Genomic DNA, 23,006 nt, shown 5'->3' on the forward strand with positions numbered 1-23,006 from the left:
CACAAAAGAAGCAAATGCGGAGTCTCTATTAATAGATCGAGTCAAAAGCATACAATAAAAAGCTCGTTAGCCCGAAGGCAGTTGGCGGTCGAGGATATGAGACTTTAAACTAAAAAGTCTATCTACATAACTCCGCTCGAGTTCTGCCTGCAGATCAGCTCGAGCAGATTCTTCAGAACTACTCAAGATCTTCGCGGCTTCACTCTTCAGCTTCATCAGTCTCTCCTGAGTGGATCCTAGCTTCTCGAGTGCCTGCTCACGAGAACGCTCTAGACCAGCCAGGTCATCTGCAATAAGAGCAGCAGATTCCTCGGCGCACTTCAAGGCCTCTTTCAACCTAGTCACTTCCTCGCGGCTCGAGGGAGTAGCTCAGCTCTATCCGTGTCTTTCCTCGCTACGGTAGCCATCAGCTGCGCAACGGAACTCTCATGTGATTGAAGCTCGCATCCGATGGAAGATCTCAGGTCACGCCACTGTGCCAGCCTATGCTCCAGCTGAGAGGACACGAAAGAAGAAGCCCCATTAATCTCCAATTCCTTCAACTCTCGGATCTCTGACTCCAGGACAGCGAAATCGGCGGTGAAGGAATTGGCCAATTCCGGGTATCCTTCTTCCCTCATCATCATCATGTGGCGAGAAAAGGAACGCCTGAACTGATCAAAACCGTATCCTCTATGAAGAAGTTTCTCGATCATGCCGTTATAAAAGGCAGTGAAGAAGCCGAGGTCCGTACGAAAAATGTCTCTGTCAGGATCAGTATCGACCAAAAGGGCACGGACACGCTCATAAAGAGAGGATCGAGATCCTTCAAGCAACAACATAGAAGTTCAGTAGATTATCGAATACGATAAGGAAATTCAAAGGCAAACTCTGAGCATACCAACGCCAACGGAGGTCCCCTCAGGCTGAGGTCCGACAGGCTCTGAGACAACGGCAGAAGTGGTCATGGAGGGTATATTAACCCCTGTAGGCAGATTGCTCATACCACTCGGCAAGGGCGGGGAGACGCCACTTCTATGTAGACTTTCAGCCCCGGGAACTGTAGTAGTATCAGGCACAACGGCCGGTCCTATAGTTACACTCCTGTATTAGTCAAATGGAAATTTGGACAAATAAGGAGAATCGGGACAAAAAGATCGTATGCATACCTGCAATCCCACCGTCCTCAGATGCAGCGGGAATGCCAAGAGTCATAAGGGTATCGGCCCAAGCGGCTGGTCCTATAATGGTACTTCTTTATTAGTCAAAATGAAAATTTAGACAAATAAGGAAGATTGGGATGATAAGGTCATCTGCATACCTGTAGGTCCATCATCCGTAGGTATCTGGGGAATGCCAGGAGTCATAAGAGAATCAGTCCCGGTGGCTGGTCCTATGATTGCACTCATATATTAGTCAAAAGTCAGATAAACTTAGAGAAGTACGATATCCCTAAATCGTATGCGTACCCGCGAGCCCGTCACTCCGAGGTAAGCTAGATATACCAGGAATCGATATTGGGCTAATCCCAATGAATGGTGCTGTAATATTAATCCTTCGTTAGTCAGACAAAAGATCAGGCAAGATGAAGGGGATCAGATATATACATGTGAATGAATCACTCCCAAAGAATGGTCTCTCGGTTCCTCTGGTAGTCTGTTCAGCCAGCATGTCAGCTAATAAGCCAGCATCGGGTTTCGAGAAGCTTGGTACAGGAGCACACCCCCTCTCCTCGAAACCTGCATCATGATAGGCTCCATCCTCAGCTGGCCTTTCCATCGCGACATCTGCAGGGTAACCTGAATGTTGGAAAGATGAGGAAAGCTTAAAAATACTTGCAGCAAAAACAGAAGATCTTCCTTCCCCATGATTGAGGAGGGTATCATTGGATGTAGATATACCTGAATACGGGACGGTGGACTCAACACTATTCACTTGCCCAAGATCAATGTTTAGATCGATGCCCAGAGACCCGTCATGAAGGGCGTCGCACATCTGCTGCATAAAGCAATCCATGTTATCAGATCCAGGAGATACCGGACCCGGTGGGAGTTCGCCCTCTTCGAAGAACCCTGGAGCATAAAACATGGTTACGAATCCCAAAAGGAAAATCACCTTAATCCCAAAAGGTAAATCACCTTAAAGCAATGGCAATAAAATGTTACCTTCCCCTCCATCGGCAGTGCTTCCTAAGTCCACTCCATAAGGACGCTGACCGTCGTGGGGTTTATGTGCGGTCTTCTGCCTCTTCGGGGCACCAACCCTCCGAGGACTAACGGGTCGGTCATGCACAGGCCTGTCACACGTTTCAACGTGTGTAGGAGCTGGCGGCTCATGATCGTCAACTGTCCTACCTAAAGTGACAATGGTCATTTCATTAAACAAACAAGAGCTGTCGTTTATACCAATTAGAATGGAGAAGGAAAATCGAAGAAGCAGGACAAACCGGTATCGAGTTCTCCTCTGTCGGTATCTGCATCCACATATTCTTCCTCGGAGGTCTCGTCGTCGTCACCCGTAGGAAGGAGCTCTTCATCATCTGTGAAAAGAGATTTGGCATACCCCTTTCTCCGCTTCTGAGCAAGCTCAGCCCTGCGGGCAGCCATCATAGCAGCCCGGACCGAGTGCTCGGACTGTAACTCTGAAAGGCTCCTCACACCTATGGATTCATAGGCGGAAAGGAACCACTTGCAACTAAGGAAAGTGGTCAGCGGCTTACGCCTATAGGAAGGAAGAGCAAAATGGGCTCCAGTGCAGCCCACCATAGTCCACAGCCATGCTCGCGCAAACAATAGTTGGTCATAGCCGAACTGACGAGCAAAGCGGCAGGGAAGGTAAGGCTCTATGTGGCATTGATTCTTCACCCGGAGGACAAGATACCGAACGCGGATGTTCACTAACCAGCGGAAACAACCAATGTCAAGAACAGTCCGGTCACTTCTAGGTTTCTCCTCGTCAATCAGCACGTCACCATAGCGACCCGAAAAGTGAGGAAAACACTTGAAGAACTCCCAGCTCTTACGGACTCGAAGCTCTCGTTGAACATCACTGAATTTGTTCCCGAGCCATCTGCTCTTCTCCAATAGCTGCATGAAAGGAACGGGGACATCAACAACGCTGGGCGCCGACATTAAGTCAGGACGGTGAAGAACGAGCCACGCCATCAGATATGCGTAAGGAAGCTCGACCTTCGGACAAATAAGCTCAGTCGATGGTTCAGAACCCATCTGTGTAAAACTGCTGACTAGACACCTAAGCCCGCAATGGATGCCAGCAACCATCGCTGGGAGCAGGGAAAGCTCTCTCCCGTAAGCTAGCTGAACTGCAGGGAAGAGCACCTCGACAGGTAGAGCGTCTGAAGGCTGGTGCGAGACAACACATTTCTTCAACCAAAGGGCAAGGTAGCCTGCTAGTAGAGTCCGGGGCCCAATGGAGTTCTGTGCACGGCAGAGAAAAGAACGAAACTTGGTTCCCGCAGGAAAAGCTCCCTCAGCACTGGCAATGGTGTAAGAACGAGCCTCAGCCTTCTCCAACAACTCATTAACGGCGGTAGGGGTCAACACGTCTAATTCATGAATGGGCTCGCTGGAATTACCCTCCAAATTCTGGAACAAATAGCTAGCAAACTGCTTCAAGCTGATCTGCCTCTTCCTTTTCGCTAGAGCAGAAGTCTGGACCAAGGAGGTATAATAGTGACAAGTAAGATCCCAGAGAGTGTCATACATATCGGGAGTATCTTTCTTCATACACTCCAACTGCTGGTTCGAGGGGAAGTACTCCTGATACGGACAATCCCCCATCGGAAGACCCGAAACATGATGCATCTCATGCAAGGCCAACCCTAACTCGCCACCGCTGGTCAGGAAGGTGTTACTGTCAGGCATATAGGTCTCTAGCAACGCCAAGAAATGGCGGCAGCTGACCGGGATTCCGTACATGGTGGCTCGTATAGGTGCATACAACCCACTGCTCTTCAAATCCCTCTCCCAGCGCGCCAAGACGAAACTGGTCATACGTGCCCACCACCCCTTGGCTAGTGAGGAAGCCCAACCATAGCATCTATAATCCGATGGAGGTAACCTTCTCCCAAGAAGAGCCAGACGGTTACTCCTCGGCATAAGCCGAGCCACCCTGAGGTGGCCACCCAGATCTGTGCCAAATGCACAGATCTGGTTGCCTATAAATAGGCAAGGTTATTCATCATTTTGGAGGATTTGGGGAAGAACTTTTGGAGAGCCGAAACTCTGCCGGATTGAGACCTCATCTTAGAGTTTTTGAAGGCTTGAAGACTTGGACGTCCAGATCTGATTCTTGGCGAGCACCCGCATCACAAAAGGCAGGAGTTCGAGGGGATCGAGATCTCAGATCTACGTTGTTACACTCCGGATCAAAGCTTGGTCTTTGATCCCGAGATTCGAGCGATTGTTTCCTTGGTGAAATAATCCCTCCGGCTATTATTTCCTTGGTGAAATAATACCCGTTATACTGCGTAGATCTACTCGGATCTAGATCGCGCGGTGGTCCACGGCAAACAGCCCCGGCGTAGGCAAACAACCCACCAAAGCGAGCAACCGCAAAACAGGAGCTCGCGATCTGTTCGACAAAAGAGAAAGAGTTGTAATTTTCTTTATTTTTTTTTTTTGATTTTCATTGTAACCGGATCTAAAAAAGACCGGATCTTCTGTAACCGAAAAAAACTGTTATTCAAGATAGCAATGGAATCAGTGAAGAAAGCAACGATCTTCACCGTGAATAATATGGCGACCACAGTGGGAGCCACCGATCTCGCTGCCGAGATCGGAGCGTCGCAGCCGCGGATCTCGATCCCGGTCGTGGAGGAGGTCGAGTATGAGTTCGACCAGCAGAAGTACGAGGAGTAGAAAGTCTTAGGCCTTGATGTTTCGGTAGAAAGTCTTTCAAATACTGAGACCCTCTGTGGAGCAGTCTTAGGGCAGCTACACTCTGATAATACTGCCCTGATAAGCTGGGTACACGGACAGTGAGAATCCATTTCCTGGGTATTTCTCTTTTGAGATTTGCCCGTACCCCCAGTCCAATAGTACAACTCATCGGTATGATTATCGGAGCAACCTATCATGTGCGGGTATGATTTTCCAAGTCTAATGTCGTCATCTTCTGACGAACACGCTTCTCTTTGGGGATATAACACCTCATTGGCGTTCTCAAGAGTCACTCGTTTGGAACCACGTCTTTGTGAGAGTGAGTCCCCAACGGGCTCTTGGATTTCAACTCGTAATCCGAGACGAGCAGTTACAGGTACTTTCTCGACATGAGAGGTCGTTGACTTATTAGGAGGACGCGTATGACCCCTAGTCTGATGAGTTGTTTGAGGTTCATTCGCCGGACACAAGCGTTCTTTAATCAGAGTTTCGCCTCGACCTTCATGAAAATGACCGAGATGATCTATAATCTTCATTTTGAATCAGGATAAGTCCACGCTATCGTGAAGCTCCATCAGAGGTGTGGGATTTGTCGGGACAGGAACAGGGGTCATCGGAGACTCGAAAATGACCACGGGAGGTGAAACGGGGGTGAGACAGGCCTTGGTGGCTCGGGCACATTTGGTGACTCGGCCTTGACCGAGTCTCCATTTGGTGACTCGGGCTTGGCCGAGTCTACATTTGGTGACTCGGCCTTGGCCGAGCCAGTATGTGGCAGTTTTGGTTTTCCGACGATTTTAGGCGTTGTTTTGGCCTTTTTTTCTCCATACTTTGTGTGGTTTTGGTGGTTTTTGGGCCACCTCTTCCTTCTACAGTTTCTTGTCTTCCTGTATAATGATTTTTGCATGCACAAGCAATACGCGGTGCTTCTGAATGTGTTCCTTAATGGTTGAACGGGTCCTTTTAACACGGACCCACTCATCTGTTGCTGGTTTGGAGGAGGAGGTGATCGCTCGCTGTTGTGGCGTTTGGTGCTTCCTAAACCTCAAGTCCGACTCATAGTGGATCACGTCAACTGGCTCCAAAGCCTTGGCAAGTTGGCGTGCAAGGCACTGGCATTGCCTTTGACGTGCTCTCTTCGATAGAGTTAGGGCACCTTCAGTAGTGAGCTCCTTGACCAAGGAGGAGTTCAGATCTGAAGATCCAACTTCTTCAGACATCATAGGAGCGTTGGGAGATGCAACTGCAGCAGCGATGGGGCAAAGATCATCATGTTGGGTCTTCAGATCTAAAGACCAGTGAACTTTCCTTGTGGAGGAGATCATCTTGCTCTTCTGAGGGGAAGATGATCTGGAGGAGGAAGACATATACTCTTCATACTTCTGTTAGTCGAACTTGTATTCAACCTCTTCATTAACCGGTATGAGGATCCCTTGTTGTGACACTATAGCCTTCACAGAAAGGTTGTCGGCTCCCACTGTGGTCGCCAGTTTGTTTTCGTCAAAAGTTGCTTTTTCCATTGCTGTTAAACCTATTACACCGTTTATCGATTACAAGTTTAAACTGAAAGAAATTTTGATCTTTTTATAAGATCTTACACAATTAAAAGTAAAAATTACAACTCTTTCCAATAAAACGCAGCAGTAGTTTATCTCTTGTTACTTTGCGTGAGATCTTTACCTGTGCTGAGGACGCGTTAGTCCATGGACCATCGTAGATCAGATCCGGTTGGCAAAATAGTTATGCTCTTGCTCCACGAAGGAAACAATCGCAACAGCGACAATCACGACCAAGCGAGATTGTGGCTCTTCTCAAGATTAAAACCAAGTTTAATCCGGAGGAAAGATGGTGAGAGAATCTCAAATCTTTCGAAGGTTTTTTCTTTATGAAAAAGTTCGCCAAGATCTGCCAATTCTCCTCCGAAATCCATGGTCTACTGTTTAAATTGACAGCACCTCGCTCTCTGATTTTAGATCCTCTCTAATGAAGATCATGGGCTTCTATTTATAGGCTTTTGTTGCTGTGTTTTCTGATAAGATCAAGTATTTTGGCGTCATCTGTAGTTAATAACCGTCGAATCACACTTAAGGATAGCTTCAGAACAGTTGAGGAGGCTCTGGGATGAAAGAATTCTAACAAAATATTGAAATCCGCATTTTGGGGATTTTTTAGAGGTCAAAACACTCTTGGTGGCTCGCATGGGTGTGAGCCACCATTTAGTGGCTCCCCCCCGGGGCTTGGGTGCGAGCCACCATTTGGTGGCTCGCACTCACGCGAGTCTCCTGACCTGTTGTTGTGTTTTTTTGACTCTTTTGGCTATTTGTATCTCTTTTATTTTGCTTATTTTGAACTTGTTTTGCTTTTGTGTGCGTTTCGTCGCTTTGTTGACTTATACACTTCACCGATTTACTTCATGCGTTTGCCGGTGTCGGATAATCTTCCTTGACTCGGATAATGACGTTCATCATCTTCTCTCTGTCTCGAACTGTGTTCGGGGACCTATAGGCAATTTTTAACGCCTACATCTATGTATTGATATATTTCATATTTGTTTTAATTTATCAGTTGTATTTAATTTTATTCAGTTAGAACACGATTATAACTATTATTGGATTCTCTCGTTTCCTTTATCATGTTCATTGCATTATTATCTTTATTTTATTTGCTTTGTATCTATACTTATTTATTGATTAATTCCATTAGAGAGATATTACTATGGTGGTGAAACATGTTGTTGCACTGTGTGGATACATGGCAGGTTTGATATCATTGGGTTCACCTTGGAGTGCAACCTTGTGTGAAACCAGGGGCGTCACATTAGCCCTCCTCTTCTAAGAATCCCTTGAAAACAAAGCTCCTTCTTATTTTATCTCGACCAATTGATAGTGGGAGAGCAAGAGCGATGTTTTAAGTTGTGAAATTTTGTAATAAAAAGAGAAAATGGGGTCATGGTTTCTGGTTGGTCGGAGGAGGGAGGAGGGAGAGATGGTTTTGGGGAATTTTCTTTTGAAATGAGAAAATGAAAGTGAGTGAGAGGTTGAGTGTGTGTGTGTGTATGTGTGTGTCCACGACCCATGTGGAGTGGAATCTCCAATTATGGCCAAAATTTGGGGGTTTTGTGCAAAATCCTCCCGCTATCATGGTTGACCAAATTATTTAAATGTGTTATTTAGAGAGTTTTAAAATAGAAATTTATCAAATTGGATTAACTCTAATTAAGTATTAAAATATGGTTGGTTAAGGTTCACATACTAGGTTTATATGCATGCTATAAATTTGATCAAAAAAAATAACTCTATCATAAAATGAGAAATTAGCTAGGTTAGAATTCTCGTACTAGAAGATTATATGAAACAGAAGGAAGAAAAGAAAATATTGATTCATGGTCTAGTATGGGTAACGGTCTCTGATCATCGAAAGGAAAAAAATTACGATGTTACATGTTAGGTAGGTTAGATTTATTGCTTTATAGTGTAGATCTATTTCATGCTTTTGTAGTGCAGATTTATTTTCTTTCTCTTTTATGTTTTGATGCTATTTTCTTTCTTTATTGTTTGTAGTTTAGATTTACCTCTTGTTATTTTATTATTACTAGTATAGATTTTATTTTCTTATTTTTATTTTGCAAAATGAGTAACTAATTCTTGTAGGAAATCTAAAATTGTATGAAACTTGTTTAATTTCTTTTATGGTTTATGGATTGCTCTCTTTATGCTTAAAATAATCATTGTTATAATAAAAAAACTAGAGAACTAATTGGTAAAAGAAGAATTTAATAATGTATGCTTGTCTTGAGTGCTTTGATAAGTTAAGCTTATGAATTCTATTATTACTATCAAGTTGCTTGTTCTTTTATGAATAGTGATTTTAGTTGGATGATAATTTGATGGGTTATGCTTTCCATAAGTGTTTTGATAGTCTATGCTTAGTAAATTTAAAGTAAAATATAATAAAAAAGATAGTAGTGCATAACTCCTAATTGAAATTAATTGGCGGATTCAATTCTTGATTCCTAACTTCTCTACACGTTTTTCCTCAGTTTTTCTTGATATGATTTTTCTCTTCCTCTCTTGATTTTCCTCTTTCTGGTTTTATTTTGCTGATTTTCTCTTCTTCCTACTTCTTCCACTTTTCTTTTTTTCATTTATTTTTATTTCTTTTTAGTTGCATTTTTTCCTCCTTTTACCCTCTTATTTTAACATTTTTAATTTTTGCGACATATCCCTCTCTATATCTCTATATTTTTACTTTTAATCTTTTTTTTTTGTCCACACTTTCCTAGGACCAAATTTAGAATTTCTAAACACACACCTTCCTCGTGGGTTCAACATCTATATTATACTATAAACTAATAGTTATGCACTTGTAACTTTACATTATTTATCTCACCATCATCGTTACCAGGGTCCCTAGCCTCGGGACCCAAAGCCATCAATGCCCCTAGCTAACGGCAGTGAGATCCAAGGCTTTTTCTATGTTTTTAAAAGACATCAACTGCTGGCAACAAACGCCAACGATGGTGGGGTGCTGGGACTCTTGCACCTAGCATTAGGCCCCAGACCTCAGTCCCGTCGTCACCGTCAGCATCCACGATGCCAGCGATGACAAGATCTAGGGTTTTGAATTTTTTTATTTTTAGAAAAAATTAAAACTTTTTAATTTTAAAAAAATAAAACAATTTATTTTTTGATCTCAACAAAAAATGTAATAAATGCCTGATTTATTAATGTTGGCCAAAAGTTGAATTTTTACTATAGATCTGACATCCCTAATGCCAAAAATATAACCTTTACAACAAATTTTTAATTTTAAGAAAATAATTTAATTTTTAATAATAAAACTCTAAATTTCTATTTTAGGACCAATATCACCATTAAGTAACCACAGATCTAATTTAAATAAAAACCAGATGCAATTATACTTATACCTAACCCTAAAAAAAGATAAAATGTGTGAATAACCCTACACTAGATCTAATACAAATGTACACTATACATGCATACATATATTGAATATAAATATATTTTTTTAGATATTACATATTTTGGAGATATTACCTATTTCGGATCTTTGGAATGATTGACACGCACCTCAATCTTCAAACAATTGTGTGGAAGCAATCACACTAAAATGGCAAAAAGCTCCAATATGTCACCTTGCTACTAACTCTAGAGATGACAATATTTTTCATTTTGTCATTTTTATTTTTCTTACTATATTCTCATTTAAAGAGAACAATATCTAATTTTAATCTAATCAGAGTTAGTTAAATATCTTATCTCTAAATTAAGTCCCACTTAGTTGGGTGCATTTTTATCTATCCATGGCGAACATAAAAACATAGACATGATTATGAGGGAAGAGAAAGAAACGATAGATGAGAAATAGATTTCAAGAGAGGGACTACAATTGAAGCTCGTGCTTTGCGAAAATCACCTGATATACAATTAGAACGGTGAGAGACAATCTTCATCTTAAATATGAATAAAACAGTGGGTGAACATTTTCAATTGAGAAAGATGGACAGCGGTCTGTAGGAACAGAGGGAAAAAAGGATAGAGAGAAAATATTTCAGCTAAAAGGAAATTACTATTGACGTAAAGGCTCATCTATGTAAGATTATAATAAATGGCTAACTTTAGAACTACCCATCAACTATAGGGGGTGTCACAGAAAACACCCATTAGCTATTTAATTTGAGAAAATTCCCTTAAGTTTGCGCATATTGTATACAATCCTCCTAACTTTTAAAATCTAAGAAAATCCCCCGAGCATTTCCCCACTTACCCAACCCGCCCCCCACCCCCCGTATCCCCCACAAAAAAACTGTAGGTGGTGTCGTCATAAAATCCCTCTCAACTATTTTAATTGAGAAATGCTCTCGTCAAATTTGAGGATAATGTAGATAATCTCCCTCCCCCTCAGCATTAAAATCGACGATTGAAATTTTCTCAGTTAACCCCTAAAACTAACATCGTAAGATCTAACATATCACATGACAAATAGCTGTGATTAAGAAAAGATTAAAATTACCCCTCAAATTATAAAAACTTACCCTGATATTTTTTTGAGTTTGAGATATAACTATATTATATACTATATATATATATATATATGATATATATATATATATGGGGATTTGCTTCGTATGCGAAAGAATCTTGTCGGCACTAATACGTCGCGAAAACGGAGAGGGCGTGATCGTTGAGTTGGTGATAGCTGGATGTGCGCCTGTGATTCCGTTCAGCCCCTCTCTTTTATTCTTTGTTTAATTCCTTCTCCCCCTCCACCTGTTATTCTTGTGTTATTTCTCCTCCCCTCCGTTTCCTATTTCCTCCTGCAAAAATCGCATATTTTCTCCTTCTTTGAGACCCTTTACAGAGATCTAAGCTACATCGCAATCTCCACATCTTCATCAGTCAAAGAAGATGACTGCAACCGCGAAGTCAGCAACGCGCAACGACACCTGCCGCCGTATCGCTAGCACGGATGGCACCGGCTACCCCTCCGGCGCCGTCAACATCTCCTCCGTCGCCGCCGCCTCCTGCAGAAGTTCCTCCCCCGGCGCCAGCAACCGCAGAAGTTACGCCGGCACCGGTTCCGACCGGGGAGGAGTCAAGACCGCCGCCGCCGCCGCCAAATTCGGCTACTTTGAAGGCTGTGGGCATCATGAGCTCCGTTGGAGCCCTCTTTGGGTCACTCATCTTCGCGTTTTGAGGTGTGCTTGAGATTTATTTGTTTTTTGCGTGTGGGAGTTGTGGGAATAAGCGATGCATGATGGTCCGAGAGTCGATTGATTTTAATTCGTATACATATATATATGGTTTTTTCCTTTTTCTCTTTTTATATTTGATTTGTTTGGCCTTGTGAGTTATCGAGCTTGTAAACAAATAGCCAAATTTGGGCAATGAATAAAGGAACGAGTGGGCTTTGTTTTGAAATGGACCTTACACATGAAATATTTTACCTGCAGATGTAAATTACCAGTCCTTATAAATCTTTCTCTAAACTCATTTAGATCTGTAGATAGCAACATAACATTCATGAAAATTGACAGGAGTAACATGGCAATTTATGTTTATAGATTGCATACCTGCTAGAGTAGAGCATAGCAATTTTTCAAGCAACTGAATACAAAAAATATAGTAGCATTTATGAGACCACACGGATTTAATATTTTTCAACATCCATTTTACTTGTCTTCTATCGTTTAAAAATCTTCGAAAAGCCAGTTCAAACGCACGCATACACAGAAGAGAAAAGAGACAGGTCAGAAAGCGTCACATATTTGAGATGCTTCTCTTGCTTATCAATGAAACTAAACATATAATACCATCGGCCCCCCGAAAAAAATGAATTCTAATTACATTAGTGTGCGGTCAACTCATAGAAGCTTGTAGTTCTTTATTTTTGCCGCTACTACAGTAAATGAGTAATCTTTACAAAAGATGACTTGCAGTTCTCGTGGACGCAAGTTGTTTTCACAAATCTGACCCATTTTTACAACTGTTTTTGGAAAAGTTTATAATCACAGTGAAACAAACGACTGCAATTCTAAGGGCAACTGATAGATTTCGACGCCTGCTCAGATTTCACAGCTCGCCTCATTTCAAGACATCGTTTAGCCTGAGCTTTGAGATCCTCTAACACGACGAGCTTCGATTTATCTTTAACGCCGGCGGTGTCCAAATACGCTGTGGATTCTCTCTCCTTGTCTTTGTACAGTATCTTCTGATCTAACGGGTGTAGACCCGTTGGACCCGATAACAGCTTCTTCAGTTCCCCTGCTCCAAATCCAAAACCCGATCAAAGCCTAGAGCCTGAAAAAGATAATTAACCATAATTTCTGTTGCGCGCAGCGGAAATTTCGGCAGCACTTCAGCAGCACAACAAGAGAGTCAGATCGCAATAAGAATTCCCGTCTCACCAAGGAGACAAGAATTTGAAGCGGATATCTCAACCAAGTGAGATATCGGCTCTTCCTCTCATCAGTTCTAGGACTGACCTGTCGAGGGATCCTAAAAGCTATTACAAATCACACAAAAGCAGTACAACCAATTTTTACGTGGTTCGGCAAATTGCCTACGTCCACGGGGCAAGGAGGGGGGAGATCCTATAATAGAGGGAGAGATTACAACTAGGGTTTACAATCACTCACAAACTAAACCCTCAAACAAACTCTCAAATCCCTCACACTATCTCTCTACAAAAGGCTTCTGCTGAAAAATACCCAAAGCCGAAGCCTCTGTTTTTGCACCTGCAGCCGCAAAAAAATTCCCACGAACACCCGCACTTTTCCCTCTGCCTTAGCCGCAAAGAAGAAAAGAAACAAAGCACTGCCCTCTTGCACACTCGAAAACCTAATAAACAATTCCTATATATAGGTGTGATTTGCGGTTCGTGGGCCGGCTTCAGAAACGAATCCACGCACGAAACTCATTTACCCCACATCACGTGCGTGTTCACAATTCTCCACCTCGGTGAAGTTTTCCCAAAACTGAGCCGACACCAAAGCAACCAAATGTCCCACTTGTTGTGATCAGTATGAACTCAATCCACAACAAGTCGAGAACCCGAACGAGAGTAGCAGTTTTGCATCTGAAAGACTGCCTACGTATCCTCTTGCCCAAGGAATCAAGCCGAACGTAGTTCATCCAAATGGCCGTCAACGGCCTCAATAATCACGAATGTGCAACAGGTTTCGACAATGATCAAACTTGTTGCTCGGAACCACCTTAGTGAGCATATCTGTCGGATTATCTTTTGTGTGGACTATCATAATTTCCACATCGCCATCTTCAAGATCATCCCGAACGAAGTGATAACGAACGTCAATATGCTTTGTTCTCGCATGAAAAACCTGATTCTTCGCCAAATAGATAGCACTCATGCTATCACAATGAATAGTGACGGACCTCTGCGATATACCAAGTTCCTCCAAAAGTCCTCGAAGCCAAATAGCCTCCTTCACAGCCTCCGTAACTGCCATATACTCTGCCTCCGTTGTAGACAAAGCCACTGTAGACTGTAAGGTGCATCTCCAACACACCGGCGCACGGGTCAAAGTGAACACATACCTCGTCGTAGACCGGCGCTTATCCAAATCCCCAGCATAATCCGAATTAACATAGCCAATGCATAGCTGCCCACCTGTAGTGTCCCGCTCATAAACTAAACCAACATTGAGCGTACCTCGAATGTACCTCAAAATCCATTTCACGGCGTCCCAATGACCCACTCCTGGATCGTACATGTATCTCGATACCATGCTTACCGCCTGTGACAAATCTGGCCTCGTACATACCATCGCATACATCAAGCTCCCAACTGCGCTCGCATATGGAGTCTTCGACATCAACTTTCTATCTTCAACTGACTTCGGTGAAAGACCAGCTGAAAGCTTCAAATGGGCTCCCAAAGGTGCACTAACTGGCTTCGTATCCATACTAACATGGAATCGCTGTAGAACCTTCTTCAAATAAGCCACTTGTGTCAAACAAATTCTGCCCTTCTTCTTGTCTCTGCCGATCTCCATCCCTAAAATGCGCTTCGCCTCACCCAAGTCCTTCATCTCAAACTCATTTGAAAGCTGAACTTTCAACTCATCTATAGCGCCGATCTCCATCCCTAGAATGCGCTTCGCCTCACCCAAGTCTTTCATCTCAAACTCATTTGATAGTTGAACTTTCAACTCATCTATAGCCGACCTGGAAGTAGAGGCAACTAACATGTCATCGACATAGAGCAACAAATAAATGTACGCACCTCCTTTCAACTTGCGAAAATATACGCAAGGATCAAACTGGCTCCGAGTGTACGAATGACCAATCATAAAACCATCGAATCGCCTATACCACTGTCGAGGAGACTGCTTCAAACCGTATAGCGATTTCTTTAATCTGCAAACCAACTTATCTTTCCCTGCAGCTCGGAATCCCAATGGCTGAGTCATATATATTTCTTCATCAAGATCACCATGAAGAAATGCCGTTTTCACATCCAACTGATCTAATTCCAAACCATACTGTGCCACCAAAGCTAGCAAAATCCGAATCGAAGAATGCTTCACCACCGGGGAGAAAACCTCATTATAATCTATTCCTTCCTCCTGTGCATAGCCCTTCGCAACCAACCTAGCCTTGAATCTCAACGGAGTGCCTTCAATGCCCTCCTTCTTCGTGTATACCCACTTGCAACCAATTGCCTTCCGCCCCTTTGGAAGCTCAACAAGCTCCCATGTATCGTTCTTATGAAGAGATTCCGTCTCCTCCTGCATAGCCACCTGCCACGAATCAGCCTCCGAACTCTGCTCGGCCTCTCTGAATGTAGTAGGCACTAACTCATCGATACTCTCCACCGGAAGTGCATACGCAACTGTGTCGGCATACCGTGCTGGCATCTGTATGTTTCTCCTCTGTCTCCTAGCCGCAATAGAATCCTGAACCTGAGCCGTCGGTTCCTGATCCTGCACATTTGTACTCGTATCCTCCGTGTCATCGTCGTGCTCGCCTGGCGTCACCTCAGTCGGCACCTGCATGGATACTGTACCATCTGGACAATGTGGAGCTGCATCGATCTCCACCACCTGCGATATCTCCTCCGTCGGGTCGCTCTCCACCTGATGAGAGCTGGGAAGCTTCAAGATAGAAGCCTCATCAAATGTGACGTCCCTACTCAGAACAATCTTTTTATCAACTGGATCCCAAAGCTTGTATCCCTTGACACCACGCTTGAATCCTACAAATATGGCCTTCCTAGCTCGAGGTTCCAATTTATCAGTTCTAACATGATAATATGCAGGGCACCCGAATACCTTGAGCTGGTCATAGTCATGTGCTGGCTTTCCCGACCACATCTCCATAGGGGTTTTCCCCTCAATCGCAGATGAAGGCAGCCTATTAATGAGGTGGCTCGCATATGTAAGTGCCTCAGCCCAAAAGATCTTCTCCAAACCACTCTGCGACAATAAGCATCGGATCTTCTCCAGTAAAGACCGATTCAACCTCTCTGCCACCCCATTTTGCTGCGGTGTATGACTAACTGTGAAGTGTCTCTCTATGCCCTCGTCTCGACATAGCTGCTGAAAGGGGTCAGAAGTATACTCACCACCGTTGTCGGATCGCAACGTCTTGATCTTTCTCCCAGTCTGCAGTTCCAATCTCTTCTTCCACTCCACAAACAAATCTAGGACTTCACTCTTCTTCGTCATGGTGTACACCCAACAACGCCTAGAATAGTCATCTACAAAAGTGACGAACCAATGTCTACCACCAAGTGATGCAGTCTTGGTGGGACCCCAAACGTCTGTGTGCACGTAATCCAGGATGCCCCTCGTCTGATGAATGGCAGTCCCGAACTTCACCTTCGTCTTCTTGCCAAGAACACAGTGCTCACAGAACTCAATCTTCCCACTCTTGGCTCCCTTCAATAGCCCCTGCTTGCACAATGTCTGCAGTGACTTTTCACCTGTGTGCCCCAATCTATAGTGCCAAAGTCTGCTCATGTCCGCTTCTGAAATAGCCGAAGCAACCTGGCCAATCTCGGTGCTTCCCTTCAGATAATACAAATTCCGATTGCGGACTCCCCTCATCACCACCAATGATCCCTTAGTAACCTTCGCTACAGCGTTTTCGAAAGTCACCTTGAATCCCTTCGCCTCCAAAGCTCCAACTGAGATAAGATTTTTCTTCAGTTGAGGAACAAATCTCACCTCCTTCAACTCACGGACTACTCCATCGTGCATCCTAATCCGCACGGTACCTATCCCACAAACGCCACAGGATTGATCATTTCCCATGACAACAACGCCCCCGTCGACTTTCTCAAAAGATGCAAACCAGTCTCGCCTAGGGGTCACATGAAAGGTAGCGCCGGAATCAAGCATCCAATCTGATGCATCCACATGGTTCACCTCCGGAGTAATCAGTAGAGAAAAGCACGAATCATCGGAATCATCGCCTTTCGCAATGTTCACCTCATTGGCCTTCGGGCCCTTTTTCTTGCTATTCTCCTTCTCTTTGAGCTTCGGGCAGTCTCTCTTCCAATGTCCCTGCTCCTTGCAGAATGCACATTGGTTCTTTGTTAGTTGGTGACGGCCTCTAGACTTTGACCTCCCTCTGTTACCACCTTTCGGATATGGGCTTCTACCTCTTGTCGACAAGGCCTCTCCTGAAGTACTAGCGCGGGAAGTCTCCTTATCCTTCCTCCTCAAATCGTAGTTCGTCAAAGCGTTAGTCACTTCACTATAGCTGATAGAAGATCTCCCGTTCAACAAAGTGAGCACGAAGGTATCATACTCCTCATCCGGTAAGGAGCCCAACAAAATAATCGCCTTGTACTCATCCGATATCTTCTCATCAACATTCGCCAAGTCCGACAATAACTTCGTATAGTTGTTCACATGAGCCGCAAGCGAGGTGCCTCTGGACATCTGGAATCTGAATAACCTACGCAGCAAGTGCAATCGGTTCTCAACACTCTTCGTAAGGTACTTATTGTTGAGAATTTCCCACATCTTCATCGCAGACGTCACCCCAATCACATCATACTTCAGCTCCTGTTCCAAACAGGACCTGATCACCCCACAAGCGTTCCTATTCATTTTCTCCCATACCGCCTCTTCATATTTAGGTGGCCTCTCGTGGACCATGATGGTCTCTTCCAAATTCTGAGCATTGAGCGCATCCTGTACGTCGCTCATCCACAAACCAAAGTTGATTTTTCCGTCATATTTCACCACACTAATTTTGGTGTTTTGAAAACCAACTTGTATTGTACCCGCCATCGATTTGCTGCTTTCACCTTCTTCTCCCATTGCGAACTAACTCCAAATTGTAGAGAAAGAACAAATTTGATAGAATTAGGAACCACCAAACTGAACCCTAGATCGGATTCCAAATAGATCTCCTATCCACACGAGGAAAGCGAAATCTCCAACGGCAACTCCTAATGCTATCTCCACCGAAGCCGAGAACTCCAAGAACTAAGCTTCACACAAGAATCTTCCTCCACCAAAAAACCCTAGATCTGAAATCTGGGCTCTGATACCACTTGTTGCGCGCAGCGGAAATTTCGGCAGCACTTCGGCAGCACAACAAGAGAGTCAGGTCGCAATAAGAATTCTTGTTTCTCAAAGGGAACAAGAATCTGAAGCCTATATCCTATCAAAGTAGGATATTAGCTCTTCCTCTCGTCAGCTCTAACAAGAATTTGAAGCGGATATCTCAACCAAGTGAGATATCGGCTCTTCCTCTCATCAGTTCTAGGACTGACCTGTCGAGGGATCCTAAAAGCTATTACAAATCACACAAAAGCAGTACAACCAATTTTACGTGGTTCGGCAAATTGCCTACGTCCACGGGGCAAGGAGGGGGGAGATCTACTAAGAGGGAGAGAGAATACAACTAGGGTTTACAATCACTCAATCTAAACCCTCAAACAAACTCTCTTGCTGAAAAATACCCAAAGCCGAAGCCTCTGTTTTTGCACCTGCAGCGGCAAAAAAATTCCCACGAACACCCGCACTTTTCCCTCTGCCTCAGCCGCAAAGAAGAAAAGAAACAAAGCACTGCCCTCTTGCACACTCGAAAACCTAATAAACAATTCCTATATATAGGCGTGATTTGCGGTTCGTGGGTCGGCTTCAGAAACGAATCCATGCACGGAACTCATTTACCCCACATCACGTGCGTGTTCACAAATTTCTTGAACACAAAACTCACCAAAGGTGGCTTGAGAGTTGACACAGATCTCGTGATAAGCGGATCCGTACTTGACCAGCACCCGGATCGCCGGAGCCGGTTTGGATGCGGATTCTGATTCTTGGCTCCGCTTCTGAACCAGCATCCCGCACGGCCGGACCTCCCACTCGCCGCCGGCTGCCGCGGACGAAACCTTCAAAATTGGAGCTTAGATGTGGACTTCTTGCTAGCTCGCATCATCTTCTTTGAGCTGATGAAGATGTGGAGATTGCGATGGAGCTTAGATCTCTGTAAAGGGTCTCAAAGAAGGGAGAAAATATGCCATTTTTGCAGGAGGAAATTAGGAATAACGGAGGGGAGAAGGCAGAGGGGAGAAGGAATAAACAAAGAATAACAACGGAGGGGAGAAGGAATAAAAAAAGAATAAAAGAAGAGGGCTGAACGAATCACGGGCATCCAGCTGTCATCCAACTCAACGAATCACGCCTCTCTTCGTTTTCGCACGTTACTGTGCGAAAACTTTTCGCATCCGAAGAAATCCCTATATATATATATATATATATATATAGGGTAAAGTGAATCTAAGGTGACTCCCTAGGTTTAGCCTAAGGATGCGCGATCTAAGCCGTTGATTCAAAAAACCACAAAATAATCTCAGCCTTTGATTCAATAACAATTCCCAAAATTAAAAAACAAATTCCAAATAAAGAAAACACGTCCTCCCCTCTATCACGTTCAGAAAAATTCGCATTTCTCCTTGCGCGATCGTCTCCTCCGTCTTCTTCAGAAAAAAATCTTGATCGTCTCCTCCGTCTTCTTCAAAAAAATCGTAATTTTTCAGGTGACTCCTCCGTCTCCTAAGCCCCTCCACATCCGCGACTGCTCACCACCGAAGTCTCCTCTTCTGCATCGGATCACGCCGCCGCTCAGCTTCGCCCCCTTCTGCCCCCCCCTCTGAATTCAGGTGATTTTTTAATTTTGTATGTTATTTTTTTATCAAATTGATTTATACGCTCCCAGCAAAGATCCCAGTTTCCACCTTTTGCTTTCGTGCGTGCAAGATAATGAATGTGCAATCGAAATAATTCCTATGTCATAAAGCACACTTACAGACATGAGCGACAGGCCCACACCAAATAATGATAGGGAAATATGCAGATTATTTGAAATAAAAGTAAAGGTGCAAGTATAAGCATCCATATATCTAATGAATATGATTAATTTTTAGTTTAGATTTTAAGATTGGTTTATTGTTAATAAATTATGAATATGATTAATTTTTAGTTTAGATTTTAAGATTGGTTTATTGTTAATGAATTATGAATATGATTAATTTTTAGTTTAGATTTTAAGATTGGTTTATTGTTAAATTGGATATGAACTTTAAATTTGATTTAAACTATCCTAATGAAATTGTTTAGTGAGATTGAAAGATTAGCTTGATGACGATTTTCTAAAGAATCTGAACTTCTTATATGTGATAATTTGATAGCTTGTATGGACACTCCAACAATTCTCTCACTCGATACAACAATGGATGAAGATGAAAACAAACTTATAACCATTGGCCTTGAAAGTGAGGAACATGATCTACTATCTACAACAAGTTTTTTATCTCAGGTGATAATATCTTATTGTTTATAGTGTACTACTAACTAATGACATATACCAAAATAGTTGTCTTTTAGTATGAGTTTTATAAGTTTTGTTTTTCTATTTTTGTAGGCATCCGAGCATGAGGAGAATGTTGATGAGCCTATTGGCGTTGAAAATTGTGAAGGTAATTTTGTTGTTGATCCATATATCGGAATGGAGTTCTTTACTCATGAGGAAGTTTATAATTTCTACAATGTATACGCCATACTTAAGGGGTTTGGTGTTCGCAAAGGTCATACAACTTGGTCGAGAAAGAAAGATGTAATCATATCTAGAATATTTGTATGTGACAAGGAAGGGTTTAAATTTTTAAAAGATAAAAGAGAAGAAGGTCGGAATGTAATTCGAAAGTTTGATACAAGATGTGGATGCAACGCAAGGATGGTTATTGGACTCGGTAGAAGCACTGAAAAATGGGTGGTCCGAAATTTAAACATTAATCATAATGGTCATCCATTAACCACCCCAAATCGGGTAAAGAAGCACTACTCACATCGGACACGTCATCGAGCTCAATCGACAAAAAGGTTGATAGATACTATTGACAATCAAGGTTTACGACCTTCTACCATTTGTAAGGTTGTAGACGTTGCTCATGGAAATGAGCAAGGCTCTCTCACTCAACAAGAATGCCAAACACAACTTAGAATCAAAAGAAAAAATAATGTCGGCCATGAGTGTGTGAGCATAGTTCGTCAATTTCAAGAGAAAAAGGTATCTGGTCCTCAATTTTACTTTGCACTTGATTTAGAAAATGATGGGATGATGAGAAGTGTTTTTTGGATGGATGGTAGGTCGAGCACTTCTTACTTGCAATTTGGAGATGTTGTTTGCTTTGATGTTACATACAGAACGAACAATTTAAAATTGTCGTTTGCACCATTTACAGGCGTTAACCATCATCGACAATCTACTCTATTTGGATGTGCGTTACTAGCAGATGAAACAGAGGAGACGTTTATATGGTTATTTAGTCAATGGTTAAACTGTATGTCGGGTATAGCACCATTAACAATCATCACTGAGCAAGATAAAGTTATGTGTAGTGCAATTCACAAAGTTTTTCCTCAAACTCGTCATCGTTTTTGTTCTTGGCACCTTCATAGGAATGCAGTACAAAATCTTCAATCAATGCATAATAATTATGGTGAGGATGTGGGTATAAAGTATAACAAATGGTATTGGAGTAAATCAGAAGAAAAATTTATAAAGCGTTGGGAAGAAATGAGGGACAAATATGGCGCAGATAAAAAGAATTGGTTAGTAAATTTATACAATCATCAAGATCATTGGGCTCCAGTGTATCTTAAAGACACTTTTACTGCAGCAATGACATCTACTCAGCGGAGTGAGGGAATTAATGCTTTTTTTGATCATTTTGTGAATGCAAATACCGAGTTACATGATTTTGTTAAGCAATATGATAATGTTGTCGGAGCTCGCCGATCCGCTGAACTTGAGTAAGATTTTAAGTCCACAAACGCCGTTCCTACATTGATAATTGAACATCCCATTGAAAAACAAGCTAGGGAGAATTATACAAAGAATATGTTTACTATCTTTCAGAAAGAACTCAAGGATAGTTACTTCATGCTTCATGAAAGGTTGTCGAAGGACGGCACAAGTGCTACTTATACCGTTTGGAATATAGCTAGCGAGGCTGAAAGCAAAAAGAGGGTAAAGCATCATGTTATTTTTGATGCATCCAAAGATAAAAGAATTAAGTGCTCTTGTGCGAAATTTGAGATGGAAGGTATATTATGCAAACATAGCTTGCACATTTTAGTAAAGGAGCAAGTATTAGAAATTCCATCAAGATATATTATGCAACGATGGACAATTAAAGCAAGACATGTTGGTTGCGGAGTTGTTACAAATTGTATTACAAATAGTGAAGACCAACTCTCTATCATTAAACATTGGGCCCTTAGGAGTAGATGTAACAAGGCACTAGAAGATACACTGACTTCAAGTACACTTCATGATAAGTTTAGTGCTTTTTTAGACTCGTTTTTTGAAGAAGTTGAGAATTACAAGAAAGAGAAGGAACATAACGACAATGGAAATGAGAGTAATGCCAGCAATAAGATACATACTTCATCCATACCCATCTCTGTAGAGGAAGCAACTCAAATCACTATTCGTGATCCAGATAAGCCTATTGCCACGAAGGGACGACCAGCACAGGCTACTAGAATTAAGACCGGAATGGAGATAGCACAAGAAAAGAGTTTAAAAAAACAAAGATTTTGTGGATTTTGTAAGGAAAAAGGACATTATATAACGAGTTGTCCTTTAGCTAAGGTATTATATTTAATCTTGTTTTAATATATTTTTCAAGTCGATGCATTTTTCATGATAAAGTTGTAATTTTTTTGTAGATGAAAAATGTTTCAGGTGGAGGTCGAGAAAGTTAATGGAGGACCAAAATAAAGTTAACGGTGGGCCAAAAGAAAAATGTTTCAGGTGGAGGTCGAGAAAGTTAATGGAGGACCAAAATAAAGTTAACGGTGGGCCAAAACAAAGCAAGTGTTTCGGAAGAATGTTGATAATTTGAATTAAAGTTTATGTACGTATGGATGATTTGGTTATATGGTTTAATCATGTATGGATGATAATGTGGTTGTAATGAATAATCATGTATGGATGATAACTTGATTATAGTTTATGTATGTATGGATAATTTGGTTGTATGGATTATTCATGTATGGATGAGAATGTGGTTGTATGGATTAATCATGTATGGATGATAATGTGGTTGTAATGAATA

At 42.5% G+C, this 23,006-nt stretch overlaps 4 protein-coding genes across 4 annotated transcripts; 2 read left to right on the forward strand and 2 right to left on the reverse strand.

Annotated features, from left to right (window-relative positions):
- On the reverse strand, positions 1,432 to 1,995 carry LOC109838474. Its single transcript, XM_020406915.1, has 3 exons — positions 1,881 to 1,995; positions 1,587 to 1,778; positions 1,432 to 1,520 (listed from the first exon to the last, which is right to left on the reverse strand). Exons 1-3 carry the CDS (start codon positions 1,993 to 1,995, stop codon positions 1,432 to 1,434), a joined length of 396 nt encoding a protein of 131 aa, XP_020262504.1.
- On the reverse strand, positions 12,319 to 18,916 carry LOC109837139 (BAG family molecular chaperone regulator 1-like). The gene is made up of 2 exons (XM_020405250.1): positions 18,602 to 18,916; positions 12,319 to 12,664 (listed from the first exon to the last, which is right to left on the reverse strand). The coding sequence occupies exons 1-2, from the start codon at positions 18,723 to 18,725 to the stop codon at positions 12,435 to 12,437; spliced, it is 354 nt and encodes a 117-aa protein (XP_020260839.1). The 5' UTR covers positions 18,726 to 18,916; the 3' UTR covers positions 12,319 to 12,434.
- Positions 20,114 to 21,700, forward strand: LOC109838475 (protein FAR1-RELATED SEQUENCE 5-like). Its single transcript, XM_020406916.1, has 2 exons — positions 20,114 to 20,200; positions 20,306 to 21,700. Exons 1-2 carry the CDS (start codon positions 20,114 to 20,116, stop codon positions 21,698 to 21,700), a joined length of 1,482 nt encoding a protein of 493 aa, XP_020262505.1.
- Positions 21,785 to 22,669, forward strand: LOC109838476 (protein FAR1-RELATED SEQUENCE 9-like). Its single transcript, XM_020406918.1, has 2 exons — positions 21,785 to 22,540; positions 22,634 to 22,669. The coding sequence occupies exons 1-2, from the start codon at positions 21,785 to 21,787 to the stop codon at positions 22,667 to 22,669; spliced, it is 792 nt and encodes a 263-aa protein (XP_020262507.1).

The sequence above is a fragment of the Asparagus officinalis genome, chromosome 4 (genome assembly GCF_001876935.1).
Source record: "Asparagus officinalis chromosome 4, Aspof.V1, whole genome shotgun sequence".
NCBI lineage: Eukaryota > Viridiplantae > Streptophyta > Magnoliopsida > Asparagales > Asparagaceae > Asparagus > Asparagus officinalis.